Below are 26,720 nucleotides of genomic sequence, written 5' to 3'. Positions count from 1 at the left end.
GTCGTTTTCTTAATCCCCTCCTCTCCCGGCAGATCATTGAGTGCTTGAAAGAAAACAAGAAACAGCTGAGCAGCCGCTGCCATCAAAAAGTCTTCAAACTCCAAGAGACAGAGATGATGGATCCAGAGCTGGATTACACCCTTATGCGGGTCTGCAAACAGATGATCAAGGTAAGGATGACCAGTCCTTGCCCCGGGAACGTCTTGGGCTGGGCATTGGGAAGGAAAGGGAGACAACTTGACAATCAGTTAGTGTCAGGGGAAATTTCACCCTGAGCTAACGAGGTGTGAATCGACGGCTTTCCAAACAGCATATCTTGAGAAAAATCGAAAATAAAATCCGATAACATGTTCTAATTAAAAACAAACTTTAATATGAAAATAAGAATAAACAAATCTATCTAATTGTTACATTTTGGCAAGAGCAATTGTGGTCCACCTTCTTGGGAGACGAACAGAAGATCAAAAGTACAGAAGTCTCTGAAATGTGTGATGTATTAAGAAATGTGTTAAGAAGCATGCACAGTAAATCATTGTCAGATAAGGCCTATGACCTGCGCAGTAACTATTCAGTTCAGCTAGCAAACAATTAACGCAGTGACAGTTAGAGTGGAACTGGAAGAGACCTTGGAGGTCTTCTAGTCCAACCCCCTGCTTAAGAAGGAGACCCTACACAATTTCAGATGAGAGATTGTCCTGTCTCTTCTTAAAACACTTCCAGTGATGGAGCACCCACAACTTCTGGTGGCAAGCTGTTCCAGTGGTTAATTGTCCTCACTGTTAGGAAGTTTCTCCTTAATTCCAGGTTGCTTCTCTCCTTGATTAGTTTCCATCCATTGTTTCTTGTCCTGCCCTCGGGTGCTTTGGAGAGTAGGTTGACCCCCTCTTCTTTGTGGCAGCCCCTCAAGTACTGGAAGACTGCTATCATGTCACCCCCTTGTCCTTGTTTTCTCTAGACTGGCCATATGCAATTCCTGCATCTATTAGTCTCCAGTTCCCTAATCATCTTGGTTGCTCTTCTCTGCATTTTTCCCAAAGTCTCAACATCTTTTTTGCAATGTGGTGACCAAAATTGGACACCGTATTCCAAGTGTGGCCTTACTAAAGCGGTAGTAATTTGTTAGAGCTCCCAGAAAGCGTTTTCTCCTCCCAATCAGAAAGAGAGTGAGATGTGCTTCTGGGTCTTCTGTTTTAATTCTTGCCCCTTTGGATGAGTAATCATGTTGAATGATTATTGGGAAATGAGCGAGAAGTCTGCAGGGTCCACGCTGTTTTGTGTGTAACATAGCAGTCCTCAATTTACAACCACAATTGGGAGCAGTTTCATTGCTAAGCAAGGTGATGGTTAAGTGAGTCGGTTTCTGGGTCTTGGAGGAAGGATGGATCTCCAAGCTTTGCCTTCCTGCACTGTTTCCTACTTGGAGGAGATGTCCAAGCATAGGGGAAGTTTCTCCTTGGCTGAGTTGTTGTTTCTCTCTCTCTCCCTTGGCAGAGGTTCTGCCCCGAAGCAGACGCAAAGAACATGCTGCAGTGCTTGAAACAGAACAAAAACAGCGAGGTGATGGATCCCAAATGCAAGCAGATGATCACAAAGCGCCAGATTACCCAGAACACAGGTAACGGTCTGTGGCCAGGTGGAGCCAGAACAGAACGGCCTGCCTTCGTTCGTGGGGGGTGAATTCTTTTGGCCAGGCAGGACAACTTGTGTCCAGGGCTTTGAAGTCAATTGAAAACCTACCAAAGGACTCCACACTTCCCTTTCATTGTGCTCCTTGCCCATGGCTCCTCTGCTTTCTTCTTCTGGAGTGTATTATTTGTGCTTCTTGCTTGCTTGCTTTTATTGTGCAGCATCACTGAGCACTCTGATGTCTAGCCACCTCTCTGCATTTGAAATCACCCACGCAGCTTGTCTTGAGCAGAATGTGATGCTTCTCCATGCAGAGCATTTTGTCATTTCAAAGGGAACTGAAATGTAACCATCAAATCTACAGAAAGCACTCGGTTGCAACTTAACTAAATATATTTGAGCCAAAGTAGAAATGTTGTAGCTCAGAGAAGAATTTACCTGGCATATGGAAAGCCCCTAATTTGGACTTGGGCTGGTTGAAACAATCTGAGCTACCATGGCTGGGAGGGACTTTGGCATAGACAAAGATGTAGATTCAGTGAAAACTGAACATGCAACCACAAAAAAGAAAAAAAGAAAAAAAAGAGAGAGAGAGAAGGAGAGGGGAGGGAGGGAGGGAGGAAGAGTGAGAGAGAGATTGCTGAATTCTGCATTCAGTAGCCAAAACAACTTTCTCTACCGTGTTTCTCCGAAATTACGACATGTCCTGATAATAAGGCCATGCCACATTTTTCTGGTGGGCAAAAATATAAGCCCTCCCCCGCAAATAAGCCCCCTGGATAACCCTCCACCTCTGCCCAGGCAGAGTGCCACTCACCAACCTAGTGGTATCCCGAAGATGCCAAGCCGCGGGAACCGGGGGGGGGGAGGCAAAGGTGATCGCGTTGCTTAGTGCCTTCGGGATACCGCTAGGTTGGTGAGCGGCTCTGTGCCCAGCTGAAGAGGGGGGTTGCCAGGCAGCTGCTCTCTTGCGAGCGGGCTCCCAAAGATCCGGGCACAGCCTCATGGGCGAATGGCTGTGTTGCGCTGTCGCAGGAGCGCAAGACAGCAGCCACGAAGCGACCACACTCACGAGCAGCCACCCGGCACTTCCGGCAGTGGCTACTCTGGGCATACGCTCTATGGTTGTACGCTCTCCAGCATCTGGCCCACAACCATAGAGCGTACGCCCAGAGCGGCCACCGCCGGAAGACCCGATTTGGAAGCCGCAGAAAAAGCCATGTGGTGGCAGCAGCGGAGGTCCCCTAGGTCTGCGGAGAGAGCTCTGCCAGGGCATTGTGAGGCTGGGAGGCGCGAGAGTGGAACAGCCGCTCACGCAACCCCCCTCTCCAGCCGTGCAGAGCGCCATTCACTACCATTTGGAGCCGGGCGGCTGCAAACAGGCGCTCACGCGGCTTGGCGATACCCTTAGGTCAGTGAGTGGCGCTGTGCCCGGCTGCAAAGGGGGTTTGCCGAGTGGCTGCTCCTGAGCGCGGTTGCTTCTTGGCTGCTGTGACAGCGCAACACCGCCATTCACCCATGAGGCTGTGCCCGGCTCTTTGGGAGCCCCCTCGCAAGAGAGCAGCTGCCCAGCGACCCCAAAACAATAAACCCTCCCCCCCCCATAATAAAGCCCAAGCCATATTTTGTGTGTAAAAAGAAAATAAGACCATGTCTTATTTTCGGGGAAACATGGTAGCAAGATGTCCATTGCATTGCCCAATTGGAAGTGGCTGAAACTGTGAGAGCTGCTCTTTGCTTAAAATAAATCCTTTTATTTCATTTTTGCTTTGGATCATACTGAATGGGAAATCTTCCCCTTCCATTAAAAAAAACCCACAATGGAAAAAAAAACCATTGAACTGGAAAAGACTTGGAGTTTAGCCTATCTCGGTCAACACAAAATCATGGTAATTTTGAATTCTCATTTAACCAGACAAAGAGTAATTCAACCATTTACCTCTGCCTTTTGAGATCCCAGCAAGCGTTTCAGTTCAGTGAAGCTATTTTTTTCTTTGGTAATCATAATCTGCGCATTTGCTGCTGAAAAAATGAAGACTTTTAAGTGTTTAGGAACTGTATTCCAGACCTTCCTTTCAGGTGGCGCCTTTGTAATTTGCTCCATTAGAGAGCATTCAGATGCAACTCCACTTGTAGGCTGCTTCGTAAACCCAGCACAGCTCCGCAGAGATGCCTCCCCTGCGGATCTTTTAAGCCTGATTCAACCTTTTTCTCTCTGGCAGATTACCGCCTGAATCCAGTGCTCAGGAAGGCATGCAAAGCAGACATCCCAAAATTCTGCCAGAGCATTCTGAGTAAAGCCAAGGAGGAGTCAGAGCTGGAAGGGCAGGTCATCTCCTGCCTGAAACTGAAATACGCAGACCAGGTAATGGGGCCCCCTGCGTTGGCCAGGACAATCCACAGAGCTTCCTTTCTGCTTCTGTAGAAGCCGTGCAGAGGTTGAGAGAGAAAAAGAAAGAGGAGTCTGCCTCAACCCAAAGAGGGATCCCATTACAAGCTTATCAACTAAAGAGACTCTTAGGCTGTCACACAAGCATGGCAGGAAAGGGAGATCAGGGAGGAGGCCTGCTTTAATGTGTTCACTTAAGCCGGCGGGTTCCGAGCTTCTAATTCCCGGCATTAAAATGTCTTAAAGAAAGCCTGCGTCAATCTTGCATCCTTGATAGGGTTTTGAAGGCTGCGGGCTTCTCCAGTCAGCCTACCTGCCAGAGTTGTGAGCTGATTTCTGCAATTCCCTGCCAGTTTGGTCATTGCTAAGAATTTTGGAGAGAATGGAAACCTACTGAGCACCTAGAAACAGGAAGGCTGATGTGCCATGCGCTTTCACTGACCTGCTACCATATTTCCCCAAAAATAATACTTACCCCGAAAGTAAGTCCTAGCTTGATTTTTACACGTGCACCCAATATAAGCCCTATGCCCCAAATAAGCCCTGATTAAGACCTCACCAGGGTGCACAGGTAAAAATTAAGCTAGGGTGAGGAAGGAGTGGTGGTGGAGCTGCCCTACTACTTACCTTCGGTCAGTTGCAGCCAGGCCTCGCACACCCTGGGTTGATCTGGAGCGTTGTTATCAGCTGCGGAGGCCTTCAGGGAAGCCTTGCAGGCTGCAGAAGAAGTTACTGAAGGCCTCTGAGAGCAAAAAGGAGACCGGGGGCACAAGTGAGGTGAGTCACTTCCCCTGAAAATAAGACCTGCTGCCTTTTTTGGTGGCAAAAAATTTTATAAGACCAGGTCTTATTTTTGGGGAAAGACGGTAGCTTGGCCTCTGAGCTAGAGACTTGATCTGTCCAAACGTTGATGGGGATTACTGGTTTGGATCATGAATCAGGCTTCCAATGGATTTCTGTGCTCCAGCTGTCTCGTCTGGGAACCAACAATGGCTGTGGGTTTCAAGGGCTTTACCCAGGGGTGTCCAAACTTGGGAAGCTTAAGACTTGTGGACTTCAACTCCCAGAATTCCCCAGCCAGCCACGCTGGCTGGGGAATCCTGGGAGTTGAAGTCCACAAGTCTTAAGCTTCCCAAGTTTGGACATCCCTGGCTTTACCTGAGGGATTAGCTGGATGAAGAGTCTTGTTTTTCTGCAACCCTGAAAGAACATGAGCTTGATGACGCCAATTGCCATTTGTTGGTTTGGATATAGGATTGGACACCCATCCTCCTTTTCCTTTTGCTGAAAAGGCAAAAGAAGGCCGCAATTGTGGCTTTACAGAGACAAGCAAAACAAAGAGGGGGGGGGGGAAGCAGAAGTGAAAAGGCAGGCCCAGCCATCTCACCCACTGCCGTGAAGATAGTTTGCTTTTGAACAAAATAAGTATTGTGTTTTGCTTTACAACTGTTCCATAATATAGCTTGTAACAATCAGGAGAGAATTTTCATTTTGCAAGGCTAAATTGGGCAGTTTTGAATCTCCATTCAGCTGCACGGCAAGTCAGATGTGGAGAATGATATCAGGATTGGTTCTTCTTCTCCAGCGTGATGGCAATTCTTGTTCTTGTTTCTGAACAGCGTCTTTCTTCAGACTGCGAAGATCAGATTCGAGTGATCATTGAGGAATCTGCTCTGGATTATCGGTTAGATCCTCAGTTGCAAATGCACTGCTCAGAAGAGGTGGGAGCTTCCAGATTCAATCCTTCCCCCCGTCCCCCAAATATGTTGACAAGTTCTTATCACCTTTAACCGCATCATGTAAATCAGGGGTGTCCAAACTTGGGAACTTTAAAACTTGTGGACTTCAACTCCCAGAATTCCCCAGCCAGCCATGGCTGGCTGGGGAATTCTGGGAGTTGAAGTCCACAAGTCTTAAAGTTCCCAAGTTTGGACACCCCTGATGTAAATAATAGGAGTCGTGAACCGGGATATAAATCTCTGTAAATCCCTTTATCACCATTGCCATTATTTTACATTGAATTTGCATTTGTGAATGGAGTGAAGCATTGTGCAAAACCAGTTTAATATCATCTATCAGAACTCTCCTGTGGTATTGACCTGTCCGGAACTCAGCTTGTTCATTAAATTCCTTTGTCTATGGAGATTCTCCTCCCCCCTCCAGGTCATGGTTGTCCCCAAAGGTGCTTTTTTTTTCAAGAGGCAACTGGACTTTCTGGTTTTTCTTTGAAGACGTTTTGCTTCTCATCCAAGAAGCTTCTTCAGCTTTCTGAAGCTGAAGAAGCTTCTTGGATGAGAAGCGAAACATCTTCAGAGAAAAACTAGAAAGTCCAGTTGCCTCTTGAAAATAAAGCACCTTTGGGACGATTAAATTCCTTTATTTGTGGAGGGCCTCCCTCCCCGCCTCCCGAGGTTAATGGAATCTGGTTCCCCAATTTGTCTTTCTGCAGTTTAAGATCTCTGTGAAAATAACTCTCCCCTATGCACTTTGGAAGAAACAATAAAAATAAAAGCTGTAATTCCTGCTGTTTGAACTATTCTACTGCAGACAAAATGCAGTTGCCAGTCAGTATTTTTGTTGTGTGTTTGTGTGTGTTTGTGTTGCTGCTAATCTACTCTCCAGGACTGCAGGAGGACTCCCTCCTGCAAGAATATCCGGGGGTGTTTCTCTTGATACTTGTGCGAAAATAAGAACTTACAAATGCTTAGAGCCATTGAATTGAAAAAGGCCATTACAACAATCAAGTTTTACTCCGTGCCAGAATCCAAATTACAGGCAGTCGTTGACTTATGACCAGTCGCTTAGCGGCTGCTTGAAATTACAATAGACTTCCCCCGAGCTACTTACAACGCAGTTTTGAAGTTGTGTCACATGCACATTCACAGTCCCGTGATCAAATGTTGGGCATTTGGCAAAAGCCCATATTTATGGCCTTTTGCATTCACTTAATAACTGCTGCAAAAAACGGTCATAAAACCAGTGACATTAAGTTCGTCGTGATTTACAACTGTAATCCTGGGCTCAGTTACGATCCTCCGATTTAGAGCTGTCTGGAGCATGTCCAGTGATGGCAAAACGGTTAGGAAGAAGGACTGACTCCCATTCCGTCTCCTGTTTTCCTGGAACAAGGCAGAGGTTCTTTGTGCCACGTTTTCCAGTTTTGGAGAAGGACTCTCATTCCACTAACCTCTCCCTCCTTCAGCCTGATCTGACTCCCTCAGTCATCTCTCCTAAGCTCTTTCCCCAGTCCTTTGCAGATTCACGTTCCCCGGCTGTGAACCTATTCCAGCTTCTCTGAATCTTCCTAAAAATGTGGTGCCCAGAATTGGGCATAGAGGTTGGACTGACGCAGAATATATGGAAAGGATTACTTCCCATATTTGGAAACTCTTGCTTGTATTGATGTAATTCTAAAATCATGTTTGCCTCTGCAATGGCCATGGCACACTGCCAGAGCCTTTTCATCCCCTGGGCCCTTCCCATTCCATGATGTTTTTAAACCTATTATTATCAAGTTGGTATCATTTTAAATGACTAGCTTCTAAATTCGATCCTCAGCTAAAGTTTCTACTCTTAAATATAGTGGAGCTCTATTCCTTGGCTCCGGAATACTAAACTATTTTGAGCACAAATCCACTTGTTTTGGGCAAAGTTACAACATCTCTTCCCCTTTGTTTGCTGACGTACTTAGAAAACCTGTTCGCCTATTCCATGCTTCTGTTCTCCTTTTGTAAATACTTCAACTTTGCTAGGTTGCCCTCTGAGGGCTACACTCTTAACGCGCTTTCTGTCCTTACAGATTTTCACTTTGTGCGCAGAAGAGGCCGCAGCCCAGGAGCAGACAGGGCAGGTGGAAGAGTGTCTGAAAGTGAACTTGCTCAAAATTAAAGCAGAGATGTGCAAAAAGGTGAGCGGTCCTGCCGCAGCCTTCATGGCCACGCGGATAAAAGCAGCGGCTCTCGTCTTCCAAGGGAAGGGAGGCATCTCCGAGTCCTCGGCATTAGTCTGCCTTTGGGAGGCATCTGGAGTCAGAATTGTGGTCTTTATAGCTGAGCTCCACAACCTTTTTGGCTTTGCGGATCAGCAGGGAGGGGGTAGAGAGGGGATTGTTTCCGCCTGAGTGGCAGGCAAGCGTGCGCACCTGCAGCTCCATTTGCACGAGAGGCAGACGCATGCCTGCCACTCGTGCAAATGGAGCAGGCATGCATGTACTCCCTTGCTGTTCACGCCTGTCTGTTCGCGCAACTTCCGATTGGCTGTGTTGTCTCCTTTGGACAACGCCTCAGATCATTCATCAGAGGCTGCCTCAAGCGAGAATAGCAATAGTGCTTAGATTTATACACTGCTTCACAGTCCTTTGCAGCCCTCTCTAAGCAGAGTCAGCCTCTTGCCCCCAACAATCTGGGTCCCTCATTGTACCCACCTCAGAAGGATGGAAGGCTGAGTCAATTTTGAGCCATTCAGGATGGCAGTCAGCAGAGTTACCTGCAATACTGCATTCTAAAAGGAAGGAAGGATACTTAGACCTATATACCGTTTTACAGTGCTTTACAACCGTCTAAGTAGTTTACAGAGTCAGCCTATTGCCCTCCTCCTCCTCCTCCTGCTTCTCCCAAAACCCAAGCCCTTTTGTTTTCATTGGCTCGACAACAACTTGCGATCCTATCCGATCATGATCCTTGTGACTTCCTACTCTCCAGGAGGTGCTGAACATGCTGAAGGAAAGCAAGGCTGATATTTTTGTGGATCCCGTCCTTCACACAGCCTGCGCGCTGGACATCAAGCACCACTGTGCCGCCATCACTCCAGGAAGAGGCCGGCGTAAGTTTTGCATTAACTGAGGGGTCTGTGGAGTGCTGAGACCGCAAGGCTGTTCTGACCTCAAAGTCCGTTCACTCCAGATTGTGGCTGCTCACAAACCTGGAGTATGAATTGAGGAATATCTATGAATACCACGCTAGAGATGAAGGACACGGGCATTTTTTTTTACCTGCTTCTCCCTGTTTTTTGGGGGTGGAAAAGTTTCAAATTGCAAGTATCTTGTTTTCAGGCTATCTGTAAAATGGGTTTTAAAATTTATTTTGGGGATGGTGGCGAAGGAGAAAGAGAAATACGTTGGCTGAGAAGGTACCTACATCATTCACTACGCAGGGGTGTCAAACTCGCATCACCCACTGGCCACGCCCACCCCCAGTTTGGGGGTGGGAAGGGGGAAAAGTCACGATACATCACGTGACAACAATGTGACGTCATGAGTTTGACACCCGTGCGCTAAGGGGAGCCTCCTTCCTGGAGATTCTGCTCTGTTCGTGGTTTGTGGTGTGGCAGGGCCTTTCCCTGACCCCCTTCAAGGCAGCCCACCTTTGGTGATAAGTGTTTCCCTTCATTCTGCAGAGATGTCCTGCCTCATGGAGGCTCTGGAGGACAAGCGGGTACGGCTACAGCCAGAATGCAAAAAACGCCTTAATGACCGGATTGAAATGTGGAGCTTTGCCGCGAAGGTGAGTGAGGTGGCACGAAAAGTCTTCCTTCCATGGGGATAGAAGAGTCATTGGCCTGCTTGGAAATGAGGAGGAAATTAAGGGGAGGTAAAACAGATCCTAGGAAGTGTTTGGTGTCCTTGTAGGTAGGTTGGCTCTCACCCCCATACAGGTCATCCTTGACTTACGACAACAGTTAGGACTGGGATTTCCAGTACTAAGCAAGACTTGGTAATTAAGACACCACTCAGTTATATGAGTGGTGTCTGATTTCAACAACACTTTTTTGCCACGTTTGTTAAGCAAATCCAAGGTGGTTCTTAAGTGAATCATGTGGTTGTTAAGCAAATCTGTCATCCCCCATTGATTGCCTGCTTGGAAGCTGGCTGGAAAGGTTGCGATAATTTGACATGACCCTGGGATGTTGAAAAGGCACGTTGGTTGAGAGTGCTTGAATTTTGATCGCTTGACTAAGGATGCTGTGATGTCCATATGTACAAGGACCAGGCACAAGTCACCTTTTCAGTGGTGGTGTAACTTCAAACAATTGCTAAACACATGGTTGTAAGTGGAGGGCTTCTTGTTAATGTCTAGCCCAGGGGTGTCCACAAGTCTTAAAGTTCCCAAGTTTGGACACCCCTGGTCTAGCCAGTATGGCTGCTGATTTGAGTCTGTCTGTCTGTGTCTCTCTCTGTCTCTCTCTTGTCTCATTTAAAAGAGATACTAAGTGATGAGTTGAATGCAACGAAATTTCACTTTCATGTATGCTGATTAGTGTACATTTAAAGTGACTATTCTGTTCTATTCTTATTCTACTCTTATTTCTATTCCATTCTATTCTATTCTCATTCTATTTTATTTCTATTTCTATTTTCTCTCCTACCCCTACCCGTATCTCATTTGCGCCTTGCATGGAAAAGAACCTCACTGGCTTTGTTTTATTAAAGAGGAAATACTTCCATGGCAAATTGATTTGAAGGCACGTTAGGATGTGTCACTACCAAGTGGGATGGTAATAAAGTTAGGGATTGATCCATAAGCAACTGTTAGTAGGGTTTTGTCCAGCTTCAACTTGGAAGAAAGTTCTACTACAAACTTATGCGGCACTTTAGCTTGGATGCATGTAAAGAAGTGTATCTTTACCATGACAACATGCCGGCTGGGGAATTCTGGGAGTTGAAATCTGCACATCTCGTGCAAGTTGCCAAGGTTGAGAAACAATGATTTAAAAGTATCAAAGATTAACAGAATTTCTGACCTTAAAAACGTGGTTCCCATCCTTAGACACGTCTGGAAAGTTTTAAGAAAGGTGCAGTCATCATTTCCCAGAGCAAATGTATGGAAATGTGTTTGGGCATGCTCTAACTCTCTGGCTGTGAGCTTCATGGTTGTTAAGATCCAGCGTTGCCCCTTCTAGCCAGACTGATACTTAAGAGATTTCTACAGAATTTGGCCAGGTGAAATTATCCTTTTATTAGCATAATTTCATTGGAACAGACTCTTGTTTGTCTCCCGCCTTGCCAGCCCGAGTCCACCTGTCCTGGGTTGGGTTGAGTTGTCTTTCCCTGGGCTTGGTAGCTGACGGCTCCTTTTCCTCTTGCCAGGTGGCCCCAGCAGAAGGCTTCTCGGACCTTGCCATGCAAGTGGTGACGTCTCCCTCCAAGAACTACATCCTGTCGGTGATCAGTGCAGGCATCTGTGTCCTGTTCCTGATTGGTCTGATGTGCGGGCGTATCACCAAGCGAGTGACACGAGAACTGAAGGACAGGTAGAGACGACCTTGGTCACCGGAGGGAAGGAGGAGGAGGATGAAGGCCTGCCCAATTTGTACAGTCTTCTCTGTATAGTCTCCCTCCCCACCTCGCTCTCCTTCAGACAATACAAGCCAATTAGAACAGCAGCAGCAGCCGCCGCTCCGGTCGACTGGTCTCCCATCCTGTCCAGCAGCTTTGTTACCCCATCGTTAGCCACGGTTGTTTGCCTGCCTGTAGACAAAGCTCTTTCTTTTCCCTTTTTTTTTGGGGGGGGGGGTTTCCCCTCGTCCTGTTGAACTACCTTCTTCATATGCTCCAAACCAGACTGACAAACTGCAGCCCGGGAGGTTTTTAAAGTCAACCTTTTCAAGATCCGCTCTTGGCATAATATGGCCGGGGGTGGGTGGGTGGGTGGGGGCAGTGTGTCTCGGTGAGGAAATATTTGCGCCCTGAGTTTAGGCAGGACTTGAAAGGATGGGACATTTTACCCACCGCTCACCACCACCACCGACCCCTGGTTTGGATACCTAATTTGCCAATGAACCAGCATCTTCAGCTCATACTCTGTCAGGAAAATGGTCTCAGAGGAATTTCATCTCCGCCAGGTCTCCTCCTTCTGTCACAAGGTTCTGTTGGTGTGTGTTTTTCCTTTCCTTAACCAGTTTGTTCCTCAGTTTCCGCCAACAGGCAAAAGCCGTTCGTTTTCTCCGTTTGTCTTTGGGATGAATAAAATATCGACCACACACACAAAAAAGTCCGGTGCTTTTATAGGTTTTCCCCTCGAAAAAGCTACATCCTGCCCCAGTGGAAGCTTGTTAGATGAGCCAAGTGAGGGTGCGAAGCTGCGTAGCGTCTCGGAAAGTTACCCTGAAGATTTGGGGCCCTGAAAGAGGAGGAGGGCCGTTCCTGGGGTGATGATTGTCAGGTGACCCTCTCCCCCAATATGCAGACCTGGCATTAATCGGAAGGGGAGAAGGGTTCGTGCTCTGTCAGGCCTGGGGAGTAGGAAAGGGGCGCCCTCTGGACTCTCTTCCTGAGCAAGAAAGGGTTGATGGGGACGGTTTGTCTGTTATTTGAAAGGAAGCAGTAACTTTTCCCTGTGAATAGCCCTCCTGGTCTGAACCTGGATGCTGCCCTTGACCTGATTGGGGAGTAAGAGAAGCTGCACCTGCTCTTTTGTTGGCACATGGGACACTCTTTTAACCTGCTAGCCCATGCGTCTGCCTGCGCCTGCTGGGTCCGAATCCTGCATTTGGGTGTTCTGGCAGTGCAAAGCTTAATTGCTCGCCCCTCTCCATTTCCCTGGCATGTTCCAGCTCATCCCAGTATTGCACTTGCTAGGCAGATTCTATCTTTCTAGATTAGGATTAGGATTATTATTATTATTATTTTTTCATTTAACTTCCCGAAAGTGGAGGGTGTTTCTGTCAAGGGACCAGGGCGGTCAGAGTGTCTGGACAAGCTGTCGCTCGTAACAGTACTGTGAATATTTGCTGCTGCTCTGAAGTTTTAGTGAAGGGTGTCTCTACAAAGTGAACTTTTAGGAGACTTCATACTGGAAAATGAGCAACGTGGCATCTGGTTTTGTTTCCCTAGAGATGGCGGTTTGGTGTGTTTTATGTTTTTAAGTGACTACTGATTCTTTTTTTCCCCCTCTTCCTGCTATCCTGAACGGTACTTGGATCACGCTTCTTTTTGTGTTCCCCCTGGATCTTCTAGAACTGGGGGTGGGGAAGGGTGGCCCTTTTATGACTTGTGGACTTCAACTCCCAGAATTCCTGAGCCACGTTGGCTCAGGAATTCTGGGAGTTGAAGTCCACAAGTCATAAAGGGGCCACCCCTTCCCCGCCCCTGTTCTAGAAGGTGGAACTGGTAAAAGGCACATGCTATGAGAACCCAGTGGATGCTGCAGAGCCTGGTGCCTTTTCTCCTCTGCAGGATCTAAAAACAACTCCAGTATTTTGTCAGACAATGGTTTACCCAACCATGATAGGGCGTTGAAGCTCTGTGCAGAGGCTGGCTGTGGATAATGGACTACAGCAGGCTTGAAGAGGCTAAACCATTGATAAGAAGCAAGGAAGAGTCCCAGACAAGACTCATTCAGAATTGTAGCATTGGGCAAGATGCCAGCAAGATATCTTGTTGATAAAGGTGAAAGTCCCTGTGGAGCCCCCCCCCCCCCCACTGCCCCCCCATTCATTTTAGCTGGAAAATTACACAACACACACATTTTTTTTAAAAAAATTGCATCCCCTCAGCTAGCTGTAGTTGCCTTTTCCTGCATTCCCACTGTTTAGCTTGTGTTGAGGAGAAGGAACGATGCTTCTGCGGAGAGAGAAGGCAGGGCACCGGACAAGCAGTGCCACCGAGATAGCTTGCCCAGTTTGCCCCAAGGGCTTAGGAGGCCCATTGCTGTGGAGCAGGAGTCTCTAACCTTGGCAACGTGAAGCCTGGCAAACTTCAACTCCCAGAATACTAGGAGTTGAAGTCCGTTAGGCTTCAAGTTGCCAAAGTTGGAGGCCCGCTGCTCTGGAAGGAGGGTGGACGGCCTCCAATATTGCTCCTTTCCCAGGACTTTCTCTCCGGCTGCCTCTTGCGTTTTATTTTTCAACCTCAGGAACCGGTCACTATTGAGAGGAGAGATCAGGCGTCATTTCCATTCAGGCTGTGCCACACCAGGTTAATTGTGCTTAATTAGATCAATTAATTCAAGGAAGGCAGAGTTTTGCCGGTTTGAATGGTTTAAAATCCTCCTTAACTGGGACCCGGAAGGCTCCTTCCACCTGCTACTTCTATATAGTTGTACTTTGTGCTTTTGCAACCGTTTGCAGAAGGGGGCAGGCTGGTCGCGGAGAGCTCCTCTGCCTAAACGTGGCGAGGACGCCGTCTTTTCCAGGATCCAATCTGGGTCGGTTCACCGGGACCCGAAGTTTTGTCTTCTGAGCTTTCGGACTTGTACTGGAGCCCATTCTTCAGGGAACTTCTCCGTGGGAAGAAGTTCCCCCCGAGGATGGGCTTCCGGGATGACTCCGAAAGCTAGGAAGACAAAACGTCTGGTCCCAGCAACTGGCCCATATTGGATCCTGCTACATTATCCTGGGACACGTCCATTTGGCCTTCTTTTCTCTGCTGCACTTCAGAAAGAGAGCTGAAGCTGGGAGCATCAGCATCAGACAGGCTGCTCCCCTTGTCTCAGTGGGAGAAAGTTAGAGCATCAGGTGGCCCCAAGATGGAAGGCTGAGGGAGGACAGAAGCGGGTGGGGGTGGGGGGCTGTGTACTGAACCCAACTGCGTTTTGGACCAAGCATTATAGTTTTTTGTGAGGAAACTGCCACTCTTGATGACTGGCTACATTTGGGGATTTTGTAGGACTGGCATTGCTTCCTCTGTCTCAAATCTGCAGTGCGGCTCACCCTGTGGCCCCCATATCCGGAGTTTCCTGAATTGGCACCAAGGGGCATTTTACCTGCGAGGCAGCCCAGAACCAACGAATGTTTTTTGAGGGTCGTGATTTTGAGGTTTGTTTTCATTGCAGATCCAAATACTGGATTTGAAACCAACACCCACACCAAACAACTTGGAATGGCATAACTAGGTTATGTCCGGTGCCCCTTCTTGCGGCTTTGAAAAGCAGCCATTGGAGACATGGTAAAAGGATTATAAACAAAAAACAAAAAACAGAACGGCAAATGTGGACTGATCTTGGTTCTTTTTTTTAAAAAAAAAATGTAATATTAAGATTTTTGTTTGTAAATTGTTTTTTTTTTCTTATCTATGTACAAATTCTTGGCCATTCTTTGTTTTTACATGTTCATGCTGTGCAATTTTGAATTGTTAACTGAAATACTGAACATAATGTGCATTTTTCTGTACAGATGAAACGGGAGAATTTAATAAAAAAGTCTGCAGGTTTTATGCTTTTTGCTTTGTTTTTCTCATCTGCCTTTCATAATCACACCTGAGTCAGTTAATGGTGATTACTGGTTGTCTCTGGACATTGCCCTTACCCTTAGTGCTTTTGAAATTTTGAAGGACTCCCTGATCCTCATCTTACTGACAAACCAGGGGGATCAGTTTTGTAAATTTCTCAGGTTATTCAATCTTGACTGATACTTGTGGCAGGAGAGGACAGAGTTCTTGGGGGTAGAGGCATTGGGTAGTGGAGCGCATCCATGCTCCCTCTTAAACCTATGCTCTCAGCCTCAAGGCTATGGTCTCCTCTGCTATACAAGGCAGGGAGAACGCAAAGCACTGGCCTTCTAATCGGACTGGATCTTAAAATGGAACCAAGGATCGTTTCTATTTAGTGGTTTGAGTATTAGGGATCCAACTCTGGTGTTGCCGCCAGCTGCCCCTTTTCCCTTGCAGCCCCAGGGCAAGATCGAGATTCAAGTAAGAGGCGCCCCATCAGGTTTATGCCAAAAGAAGGGGCAGTAACATTTTCTGCTGCTTCTTGGCAGCCCGCCAAAGAATAGAATAGAAATAATAGAAAAGAACAGAAGGAATAGAATAGAATTCTGGGGGTTGAAGTCCAAAAGTCTTCAAGAAGACCTCTGGTTTAAAGCCACCAAACTAGAAAAGTTGAGAAACACTGTTTAAAGCAGTGTTTCCCAACCTTGGCAACTTTAAGACTGGTGGACTTCAACTCCCAGGTTTGAAGACCTCTGGAGTAGAACAATGAATAGAATGTAATAATAGAGTAGAAGAATAGAGTATAGAATAGAATATGGAACGAGACTGAATAGAATATATAATAGAATGAGATTGAATAGAATAGAATGAACTGGAAGGGACCTTGGAGGTCTTCTAGTCCAGCCCCCTGCTCAAGCAGGAGAACCTATGCTGTTTCACATAAGTGACTGTCCAGACTCTTCTTAATTTGGCTCCGGTTCTTGCCAAGTAGGCTCGGCAGCTGATCGGATTCGACGCAGCCTGCGTTGCATTTGACACGATCTTCCGGCGGCGCTTTTAAAGAAGCCGATCAAAAACTCGCCCAACTTCCACCGGCATCCAGCTGATCGACCGACAACGGGAATAGTGCGCAAGCGCACTACCACCACCCCGCGTGGCCCCACCAAAGCGCGCCTGCGCTCGCTCTTTTACGCTCTTATCCCCGCCCCCCCCAGCGCCCATTGGCTGCCGCCCGACGGGTTGCGCCACCGGCAGTCGCGCGACTTTATCGCACGCGGGGCGACCGTAAAGCGCGGACGGAGGAAAAAAAAACAAAGGGGGAAGGTCGCGCGCCGCTTCTGCGCCCGTTCCAGGTCTCCTTCCTTCCTCCTCCCCCCACCCCCCGCGACGATACCTGTGGGGGCGGAGCCAAGTATGCAGATGACCCGCCGCGGGGCGGGGCCGACGATGCAAATTAAAGCTTCTAGGCAGCGCGTTCAGGTGAGAACCGCGCCGGGAGGCGACACAGGTGGGTCCTTGGCGGTCAGGCTGGACACGGGGGGACGTTTAGGCGGCCCCGGGAAGAAGCCCGGCTGGGGGAAGACCGCCTCGCCCTGACCTTCCTAGCACCCCGAAGGGTAGGAGCGGCGCCCCCTCCCTCCTTTCAGCCCTTACAGTCCAGCGCCCCCTCCTCTCTTTTCCCCCCTCTCCCCTCCCGGGTGGTGGGAAAGTCTTCTCGGCGTTGTGGGCGAGGGAAACGCCCTCCATTCTTGTGGGTTCTTGTGGGTGTGTAGGTGGGAGGACATTCGCTTCTTTTCTCCCCCCTCACCTGTACAGGCCCCACAGGTGCGCCCCCTCTCTTCCCTCCCCAACGACCCCCTTGGAAGGGTCGAGGCTCAGAGGGCTATTTGAGACTCCCTCCCCACATAGCCTTGGGGGTCCTTGGCCTTCAGGAGCACCTCCCCCAGGTAGACAGCCCCCTCCCCCCCAAGACCTTTCCTGGGTTTGTTTGTCTATGTGTTATTCCAAGAAGAGAGCTGGAAGGGACCCTGTAGGTCATTTAGTCCAGCCCCACCTACAGTGCCCAAGAAAGGAGGCCCTACACCGTTTCTGACCCTTCCCTTTGGCAATCCATCCATTAAATATACATTCGTAGGTTTAACATACCTTCACAAAACCAATTTATGCAGGCTAGGAGGGAAAAAAACCCACAAGCAGCATTTCCACAGTATTTTAGCCAATAGGATGGGTGGGATTCAAGTAATTTAACAACCGGTTCTCTGCCCTAATGATTCCTTCCAACAACCATTTCTCCAAACTGCTCAGAAAGTTAACAACCGGTTCTCCCAAAGTGGTGCGAACTGGCTGAATCCCCTCACTGGATAGGATCCCATCCCGAAAACAAGCTAATTCAGGCACCCAGGAAAGTGGATTAAGTGATCTCAAGCCAACTCAATAATCATTCTAACTGCATTGATTTCAACAAATGGCCCCTGAACCTGAAACTGTAGGTCCCTCCCTCTGACCGTTGTAAGTCAAGGACATGTTGCAGCGGCTCTAGGTGGCTTATCAAATGACATAAGGCAGGGGTGTCTAAACTTGGGAACTTTAAGACTTGTGGACTTCAACTCCCAGAATTCCCCAGCCAGCCATGCTGGCTGGGGAATTCTGGGAGTTGAAGTCCACAAGTCTTAAAAGTTCCCAAGTTTGGACACCCCTGACATAAGGTGACGGCCGGTCCTCCTTGATTTACAACCGTTCATTTAACGACCATTTGAAGTCGCAACAGCACTGAAAAAAAGTTACTTGGGACCGTTTTTCACCCTTACGACCGTCGCAGCATTCCTGAGGTCAGGGGGATCAGACGCTAGACAAGGGACTCAGATTTATGACGATGGCAGTGTCAAGTCATCGGCTTTTGCAAACCTCCGACCAGCCAAGGCAATGCGGGAGCCAGATTCACTGAACAACTGAGTCGTAGTGATTCACATAACGTAGTGACTCCCTTAACAACTGTGGAAAGGAAGATCGTAAAATAGGGCAAAATACATTTAACAAATGTCTCAGCAACAGGAATTTTGGGCTTAGTTGTGGTCATAAATCGGGGACTACCTGAAGAAAATGGACCAGATAAGTTGACCGAATTAGTGGAAAATCTCACAGAGAGATTCATGGCTGAATAAATGAATTTGCATCTGGTTTCTTGGATTCAAATCCACCATGCAAATCCGTACAGAATAATTAAAGTCAAGAAAGATTAAATAAAGACTAAAAAGTAAGAAGACGGATGACGCAGGGGCGGGTGGCTGGGATCTTCTCTCCAGCTGGCAGAGCAGGTTTTGAGGGTCTTCCAGCAGGCCAGGAGTGGAGGAGACCCCACCTCACCTCCCGTAGGAGAAGAGCCCAGAGGGATTCCAGTAGGTCTCTTCACTGGAGTGAGTGGGATGAGCTCCGGCTGAGATGATGGCTCAGGAGATCCAGGTTTCTTTGACCAGGCACAAAAAGAAGGGGGAAAGACGACCTGATGCTGAAGAGAATTGTAATGGTACCGTGAGAAAGAAAAATATGTTCTGGGTTTGGGGGAAAAAATTGGAAGAAAAAAGTTTCAGATATGAAAACTGGCTGGGTGACCTTGGGCCAGTCGCTCTTAGCCCAACTCACTTCATTGTGTCCTTGTGGGGAGATTGGAGGCAAGCGGATTAGCAATGTTTTTCACCATATATATGTATATATTTTAAAAAGCAGGATAAAACAATAATCATAATAAAAAGATACCCAGGGGCTTAACTATAGCCCTTGTTAATATCCTGGATATTTCAAGCAATAGAAATAATTCTATCTCTTTTGTTCAATTGTATCCGGTTATTGGAGACTCCCTGGATAAGTCCCTGCAGAAGTGGTTTGTCATTGCTTCCTTCCTAGGGCTGAGAGAGAGGGACTGGCCCATGATCTTCCAGCTTGCCTTGTACCCAAGGCAAGACTAGGACTCATGGTCTCCCAGTTTCTAGCCTGATGCCTTAACCACTATGCTGAATTTGCTGTCCAGTTATCTCCAGCTTATATCGAGCTATGTCCAGTTTATTGCCATGCCATAAATAAAATAGGAGGAGGTTGCAGGCATTCAAATGAGATGATTTCAGGTTGCACCCAGGGTTGTTTTTAAGACTTAAGAAAGAAATCGGAAGGAAATAATGGTTGAGCTCCCATTCTTAAAAAATATAAAACTGTTTTTAATAGGGATTTGTCTTATCTTCTGTTTATTGCCACGTTGTGAGTCTTAGTGATCACTTTTGTACTTAAGGGCAAGGTGTGACTGAGTCAGTGCTGCCCTGTGGCAGTAATTGTGCTTTTGGCATTCAGTGGGTAAATTGTTTTACCCATGGAATTGTGGCAAAGCAGTCCTTTGGGAGAAGGGTGGCATATAAATCCAATAAACAAACGAGTGAGATAAGACAGGTGGTGCCTCTTCTCTGGCATATTGTCAGAATTCACACTAAAGATAAAGGTTCCCCTTGCACATATGTGCTAGTCGTTCCTGACTCTAGGGGGCGGTGCTCATCTCCGTTTCAAAGCCGAAGAGCCAGCGCTGTCTGAAGACGTCTCTATGGTCATGTGGCCGGCATGACTCAATGCCAAAGGCGCACTGTTACCTTCCCACCAAAGTGGTCCCTATTTTTCTACTTGCATTATTTACATACATTTGAACTGCTAGGTTGGCAGAAGCTGGGGCAAGTAACGGGAGCTCACTCCGTTACACGACACTAGGGATTTGAACCACCGAACCGCTGACCTTTCTGATCAACAAACTCAGTGTCTTAGCCACTATGCCACTGGGTCTCTGGATTCACACTAGATCAAACTAAAAATGGGTTTTGATGGGTTGTGGGTTAAATTCACCTGGGTCTATTTGCATCACATTAAGGTGTTATAGTACATACTTGGGCATGGCATGTTGCATGTATCACATACTTGGGCATGGCATGTTGTATGATTGCTTAACTGGACTTGGGATCAAGTCTATTCTGTAAATGTATCTATATGGGGTTGAAAGAGAAGAGGTTCAGCCATTGAACTTGATCAACTTGCGTATCCTTTCAATTTAGCGGCCGCCGTATATGAGGGGTTGCCATTGCTCCCCCAATATCCCCAGCGGAAGTAGCGAGTGGGGATTATTATATTTGCAGAATGCATTTTTGTTGTGCTCATATTCTTTATTTTGGTGGAATTATATGGCTTGGCCCAACATTTTCTGTCGATTTTTTGAAAGTGTGCAATGTTTTTGTTTCAATTTGTGGCTTCCAAATACTAAAGTGATAAAAATGGCTTCCGATGAACGATCCCTGCAATCATTTCTCCCAAAAGGGCCAGGTTCTGTACTCGAACTTTTACAGGTTCCAAACCCATCCAAAAACTTTTAGGAGCCCTGATCTCTTCGCATCTCAGATGGCGATGCTGGCCGATCTCATTGAAGCCGTATTCCAAGCAAAATGAAAAGCATGTTCCTCTTTTGCAGAGCTAGCAGCAGCTGTGAAGATTTCCTGGTGCGTCTTCGGAGAACCATCCGCATGATGTTTCTCCCACGACTGTTAGACCTCCGGTGGCAAAGAATGACTCTGACGTGGTGGAGGCTGTGTGGCTGCCGGCACAGTAGCAGCAATGGAGTTGAATCTCACTTGACGCCCCTGCCAACACGCGCACAAGTGGTCATCTGTGGCGGTGGAATCATGGGCACCTCAGTGGCATATCATCTCTCCAAGCTAGGGTGGAAGGACATTGTCTTACTGGAGCAGGGCAGGTAAAGGATGATGTTTTTTCAGACCAACTGTGTCCAATCATAACTTCCTTGGTCCTCCTCCTCTCAAACCACCCCCAATTTGCTCTGAAATGCCGTATTTTTCAGAGTATAAGACGCACCTTTTTTTCCTCAAAAAAGAGGCTGAAAATCTGGGTGCGTCTCATACATCGAATACAGCATTTTCTTTACCTCCCAAAGCCCCGCCCCCTTCACCAAAATGGCCGTGCATACCCTTATGGAGGCTTTCGGAGAGCTCTTGGGGGCTGGGGAGGGCAGACATGAGCAAAAAACGGGCCGTTTTTGGCCCCCCCCAGCCCCCAGCAGCACTATAAGCCTCCATAAGGCTATGCATGCAATTTTTTTGGACCCGTTTTTGTGAAAAATGGGCCGTTTTTTGCTTGTTTTTGCCCCCCACCCCACCCCAGGAGCACTCTGCTACCCCCCTCCCATGTCTATTTTGGAAAAAATACGGGCCCGTTTTCACGAGAAATGGGACGTTTTTGGGAGGTTTGCAGAATATAAAAACTTTTTTTCCCTTTTGGAAAGCTGATTGTTGAGAATTATACCTACCTACTGTATTTCTCTTTCTCTCTCTCTCTCTCCTCCCCCCTCTAGCCCTCTACCTACCGACCTACCTACTCTCCCTCTCTCTTCCTACCTACTGTATTTCTCTATTTCTCTCTCTCTCTCTCTCTCTCTCTCTCTCTGTATCCCTTTACCTACCTACCTACCTACTCTCTCTTTCTCCCTGCCCACCTAACCGTATTTCTCTCTTTCTCTCTCCCTACTTTTTAAAAAAATTGCCTCTTCAAAACCTTGGTGTGTCTTATATTCCGAAAAATACAGTACATCTTCATTTATTCTCTATAAAGGATCAGATTTCCTCTCTATGCCTTTTTTTTTGCACTGGGTGATTTCCTATATATTATCCCTTCATTGAGCTCCTTTTTGAGAGTAAAAGAAATGGAAATGGGCTGGTCACAGAGCCAGAAGAACTGAGGGCAGGTGGACCAAGTCGGTCATAGAATGGATCCCACTTGATCAAAAGCGTCCACGAAAGAGACCTAAGACAAGATGGAGAGAGGACATCAGCAAGTATGGTGTGCCCAATTGGCCAAAGAAAGCTCAGGACAGTCTTGGCTGGAAACATGCAGAAGAGGCCTCCATCCTGCAGTGGACAGACAAGGGCTAGAATGAACGAATGAATTGATCCCCTATCCCAGGGGTATCAAAGTCAAGGCCCATGGGGTGCTTAAATTTGGCCTGCAATGCCTCTGGCAGCCAAAAATGGAGCAGGGGGGACCTCGTGCACCCCTCCCCCCATGCCATTTTCTGCCTGGACGACCTCCTGCAGCACTTTGCCAGCCAAAACTGGACATGGGGGAGCTGCGCAGCATTCCAGGCAGAAAACGGGGCACAAGGGCCTCTTGTGTGCCCCCCCCCATGCCCAGCTTTTGCCAGCGAAGTGCTGCAGGAGGCATCTGTCCCCTCTTTCTCCTCTCCCTCCCACCCATCCTGCCAGCCCGCCGGGGAGAACTACAATGCCGATCCGGCCCTCAAAGAAATCCAGTTTGACACCCCTGCCCTATTTGTTCTGGACCGCATCTCTGCTTGCTTTACCATAAAGATGGTCCTTAACTTATGACTGTAATAGAGCTCAGAATTTCTGTCATATGTCACGATGGCGGTAAGCTGAGTCACCCATACGGCCAACCCCTTTTGCAATCATCGCAACTTATGACCGTGATGAGCAGGCTCTGCTACAGTCAAGGACTGTATGTATATACCTTGCAATTGAGCTTCAGGACTTCTTCTCTTCTCCCTCTTGGGGGTCTGGAGTTTCTCTTCACCTCTCTGGCTTTTCTCTTTCAGGCTGGCAGCCGGTTCCACTCGTTTCTGCGCAGGCATCGTAAGCACCGTGCGGCATTTGTCCATTGAGCTGAAGATGGCTGATTACTCAAGGAAGCTCTACCAGCAGCTTGAGCAAGAGACAGGGGTGAAAACTGGTAAGCACTGGAGGTGCCACTTTGGGGAAACAAGACATCCGGTATCTACCTTGTTGGCCCCCTCCAACTTCATCAGGAGTAGAGGGAGAGTAGAGCAGAGTAGAACAGAATAGAATAGATAAGATCTTGGAGGCCTTCTAGTCCAGCCCCCTCCTCAAATAAGAGACTTTATACCAGGCATGTCCAAAGTCCGGTCGGCGGGCCATTTGCGGCCCGGGGGGCGGTTTAATACGGCTCTTTAACAGCCCTCCCTGTTCTATGTAAATGCGGCCCGCCCACGGCAAGCAGAAGACCTTTCAAATTTCTCTCCCACCACCTCTTTTTCGCGCGCGCGCTCACACTTCGCCTCCTTCAAGCTCCGTGCTCGCTGGAGGAAAAGGGGAGGGGGGGCATTTCCGAGTTCTGAAAGCAGAAGACCTTTCAAATTTCTCTCCCACCACCTCTTTTTCACGCGCGCGCGCACACAGGAAAAGCAGACAAGCAGGAGAGAGAAGAAAGAAGGCAGGAAGGCGGAAGGCAGAAGGAAGGGAAGGATGGAACTGGAAGGGAGGCAGGAAGGAAGGGAAGGAGGGGAGGAGGGAGTAAGGATAGACAAGCAAGAGGGAAAGAGGAAAGAAAGCAGGAGGGCAGAAGGGAGGTGGAAGGAAGGAAAGAAAAGTAGACACACTGGAGGGAAAGAGGAAAGAAGGCAAGCAGGCAGGAAGGAGGCAGAAGGAAGGAGGGAAGGATGGAACTGGAAGAAAGGCAGGGAAGGAGGGAGGGAGAAAGGAAGGAAGGATAGGAGGATAGGGAAAGAGGAAAGAAGGCAGGCAGGCAGAAGGGAGGGAGGTGCAAGGAAGGAAGGAAGCATAGATAAGCAGGAGGGAAAGAAGGCAGGCAGGCAGGAGGAAAGAGGAAGGAGGGAACTGGAAGGGAGGCAGGAAGGAAGGGAAGGAGGAAGGGAGGGTGGAAGGAAGGATAGACAAGTAAGAGGGAAAGAGGAAAGAAAGCATCTGAATGTACTAAACACGAGTCTTCAGGGAAAAGATGCATACATTGTGAAAACTCAGCTGTCAGTTGATCTTAATGTTATGAAATGAAAAATATGCCATTTGCAATTAACTTGACATAAAATAATTCATTTGCATTTAATTGTAATTGTTCAAAGAATGTTCGGAAAAATGTTCGGCCCTCCAGCATGTTCACTTCATGCAATCTGTCCCTCTTTGAAAAAAGTTTGGACACCCCTGCTCTATACCATTCCAGACAAGTGGCTGTCCAGTCTCTTCTTAAAAACCTCCAGTGAGCACCTGCAACTTCTGGTGGCAAGCTGTTCCACTGGTTAATTGTCCTCATTGTTAGGGAGTTTCTCCTTAGTTCCAGGTGGCTTCTCTCTTTGATTAGTTTCCCATCTTGCCTTCTGATCAGTGGTGAGTTGCTCATGATTCGGCCCTGGTTCGGCCGAACCAGTAGTAGTGGCGGCGGGAGGCTCCGCCCACCGCAGAAGCGTTGTGCAAGGGGGCGTGGCTGAACCGGTAGTTAAAAAATTGGCCACTCACCTCTGCTTCTGATGCTTTGGAGAATCATTTAACCCTTCCTCTTTGTGGCAGCCCCTCAAATACTGGAATCCTGCTATCATGTCACCCCTAATTCTTTCCTCGATGACTGTTAGAGCATCTCCATGGTCATGTGATCAAAATCCAGGTGCTTGACTCGTGACAGTTGCAGTGTCCTGGAATCACGTGATCCCCCTTTTGCGACCTTCTGGCAAGCAAAGTCAATGGGGAAGCCAGATTCACTTAACAACCATGTTACTGACTTAACAACTGCAGTGATTCGCTTAACAACTGAGGCAAGAAATGGGGCAAAGCTCATTCAACAAATGTCTCACTTAATAACAGGAATCTTGGGCTCAGTTGTGGTCATAGGTCGAGGACTGCCTGTATAGCAATGACGTGGTTTCAGCTTGCTTCGTTTCGTGGCTGTGCAGAGGTTGGAAGTACGGATTCTCTTGTCCAAGATCTTCCCCCTAACGGAGGTTTCCCAACTGTTTCCAGGTATATTGACTTCAACTCCCAGAATTCCACAACCGGCAGAGCCATTGCAGGGAATTCTGGGAGTTGATGTCCACTCACCTTCGATTCAACAAGGTTGGGAAACAGCCGCTCTTAACCCCTGCTTCCTTCCGTTCTTCCCCCATCCAAGAATACCGTATTTTTCGGAGTATAAGGCGCACCAAGATTTTGAAAAGACAAATTTTTAAAAAAAGGTTTTTGCACCTCCTGAAAACGGGCCCGTTTTTGTCAAACAAAAGGGCATGCATAGCTCTTAGGAGGCTTATAGAGTGCTCCTGGGGGGGCTGGGGGGCAAAAACGAGCAAAAACGGCCTGTTTTTCACTTGTTTCTGCCCTCCCCAGCCCCCAGGAGCACTCTGGAAGCCTTCTAAAGGCTCTACACAGCCATTTTGGTGAAGAGGACAGGGTTTCAGTAGGCCCAAAATGCTATATTCAGTGTATAAAACGCACCCAGATTTCCACCCTCTTTTTTGAGGGAAAAAGGTGCGTCTTATACTCTGAAAAATACAGTAAGTAATGCAGAAAATGGCTCTGGTGGGACCGCAGGGAGGCTGAGAGTAGGCCATTATTTTTTTGTTCCAGGTTACGTGAGGACAGGCTCCATCTCACTAGCCCAGACCCAAGACCGGCTGATCTCGCTGAAGCGCATAGCCTCGCGCCTCAAGTAAGCTGGCACATAGGCGCGTCTGGTGGGGTGGCCCACGCCTGGGTGGAGCAAGTGTAACGGTTCCTATGTGTCTCTGGCAGAATCATGGGTATTCCCTGTGAGCTTATCCCGCCAAAGAGAGTATCCCAGCTCCACCCCTTTCTCAACATCCACGACCTGGTGGGGGCGCTGCATGTGCCCGAGGATGCCGTCATATCATCTGCTGACGTGACACTCGCTTTGGCCAATGCTGCTGCAGCAAACGGTATGACCCAGCCTCCCCAGTGTCCTGCTGGGGCTTCCTTTTTCGGGGTGGGCTCTGCTTGGGAATGGGGAGCGGGGGGTGGAGGGATGCTGCAAAACCACAGGGATAGAATCCCCTCCAGCTTTCCTTTAAGACATTGTGTTGTGGCCTATTGGCCGCTGGCCCCTCCAGCAGCCGAATCAAACGAGGAGGAGGAGGAGGCGACCTCAGAAGCATGGATGGTTGAATCAAACTCCTGGCAGTGGGCAGAGTTAGCTTTCAATACTGTATTCTAAGCACTGCACCACCAGGTGAGACGATATCCTTTTGAAGGCAGCATTCCGTTGGTCAAACTGGGTTTGTCAAGGAGTGTGAATGGGTTGAGTTGTGTTTTAGGTCAGCAGAGTCCAAGAGTTACAGTGAAAGATCAGGTGTCAGGCCTGCAGCCAACTTTTCTTTTGGATCTCAGGCCTGCCACACTTTCTATTATTCTACTATGCATTTTCTAGTGTGGGAAAATGGGAGGGAGAATTGTACGGAGTTAGATGATATGTAGCCAAAACAAAATTCTTTCTAGAAAGCCAAGGTCATCCTTTGTCTCTGCACCTTTGCACCTGACCGGAAATGGATCGATGGAAGCTGCCAGGATGGCAATGGGAGATTGGACCATGGGGTGGACATGTGGGTGTGAGGATGCAAGATCTTGAACTTCCAACTGGGTGGGGAAAACCGGGAAGCTTTCGGATTCAGGTTTTCCCAGATGTGCCAACATGGCTCTCTTCATAAATTGGATCTTTGAGCAATCCTTTGCCTCCGACTCCGATTTACTTTTGGAT

General features: G+C 48.0%; 2 protein-coding genes across 3 annotated transcripts in view; both read left to right on the top strand.

Annotated features, from left to right (window-relative positions):
- The window catches only part of GLG1 (golgi glycoprotein 1), a 92,265-nt gene extending 77,103 nt beyond the window's left edge, over positions 1–15,162 (top strand). Inside the window, exons 19-27 of one of the 2 annotated variants that reach the window (XM_081963010.1) lie at positions 33–170; positions 1,492–1,615; positions 3,849–3,991; positions 5,635–5,736; positions 7,815–7,922; positions 8,716–8,836; positions 9,410–9,516; positions 11,100–11,263; positions 14,785–15,162. In XM_081963010.1, coding sequence (XP_081819136.1) covers positions 33–170; positions 1,492–1,615; positions 3,849–3,991; positions 5,635–5,736; positions 7,815–7,922; positions 8,716–8,836; positions 9,410–9,516; positions 11,100–11,263; positions 14,785–14,803 — 1,026 coding nt within the window. In that variant the 3' untranslated portion in view covers positions 14,804–15,162. Of the gene's footprint in view, positions 1–32; positions 171–1,491; positions 1,616–3,848; positions 3,992–5,634; positions 5,737–7,814; positions 7,923–8,715; positions 8,837–9,409; positions 9,517–11,099 lie in introns of both variants that reach the window. The other variant, XM_081963011.1, reaches the window with a different exon arrangement.
- Positions 15,163–16,448: 1,286 nt separating this feature from the next.
- PDPR (pyruvate dehydrogenase phosphatase regulatory subunit) overlaps positions 16,449–26,720 on the top strand; it is a 41,246-nt gene continuing 30,974 nt past the window's right edge. Inside the window, 5 exon segments of the mRNA XM_081963014.1 lie at positions 16,449–16,668; positions 20,653–20,934; positions 22,807–22,940; positions 25,577–25,658; positions 25,742–25,905. Of these exon segments, the coding sequence (XP_081819140.1) occupies positions 20,705–20,934; positions 22,807–22,940; positions 25,577–25,658; positions 25,742–25,905 (610 nt within the window). The 5' untranslated portion in view covers positions 16,449–16,668; positions 20,653–20,704.

Source organism: Natrix helvetica, assembly GCF_964273705.1.
Source record: "Natrix helvetica genome assembly, chromosome: 10".
In the NCBI taxonomy this organism is placed as follows: domain Eukaryota; kingdom Metazoa; phylum Chordata; class Lepidosauria; order Squamata; family Natricidae; genus Natrix; species Natrix helvetica.
Note: the sequence above shows the minus strand (reverse complement) of the source record. Positions and strands in the feature narration are given on the sequence as shown.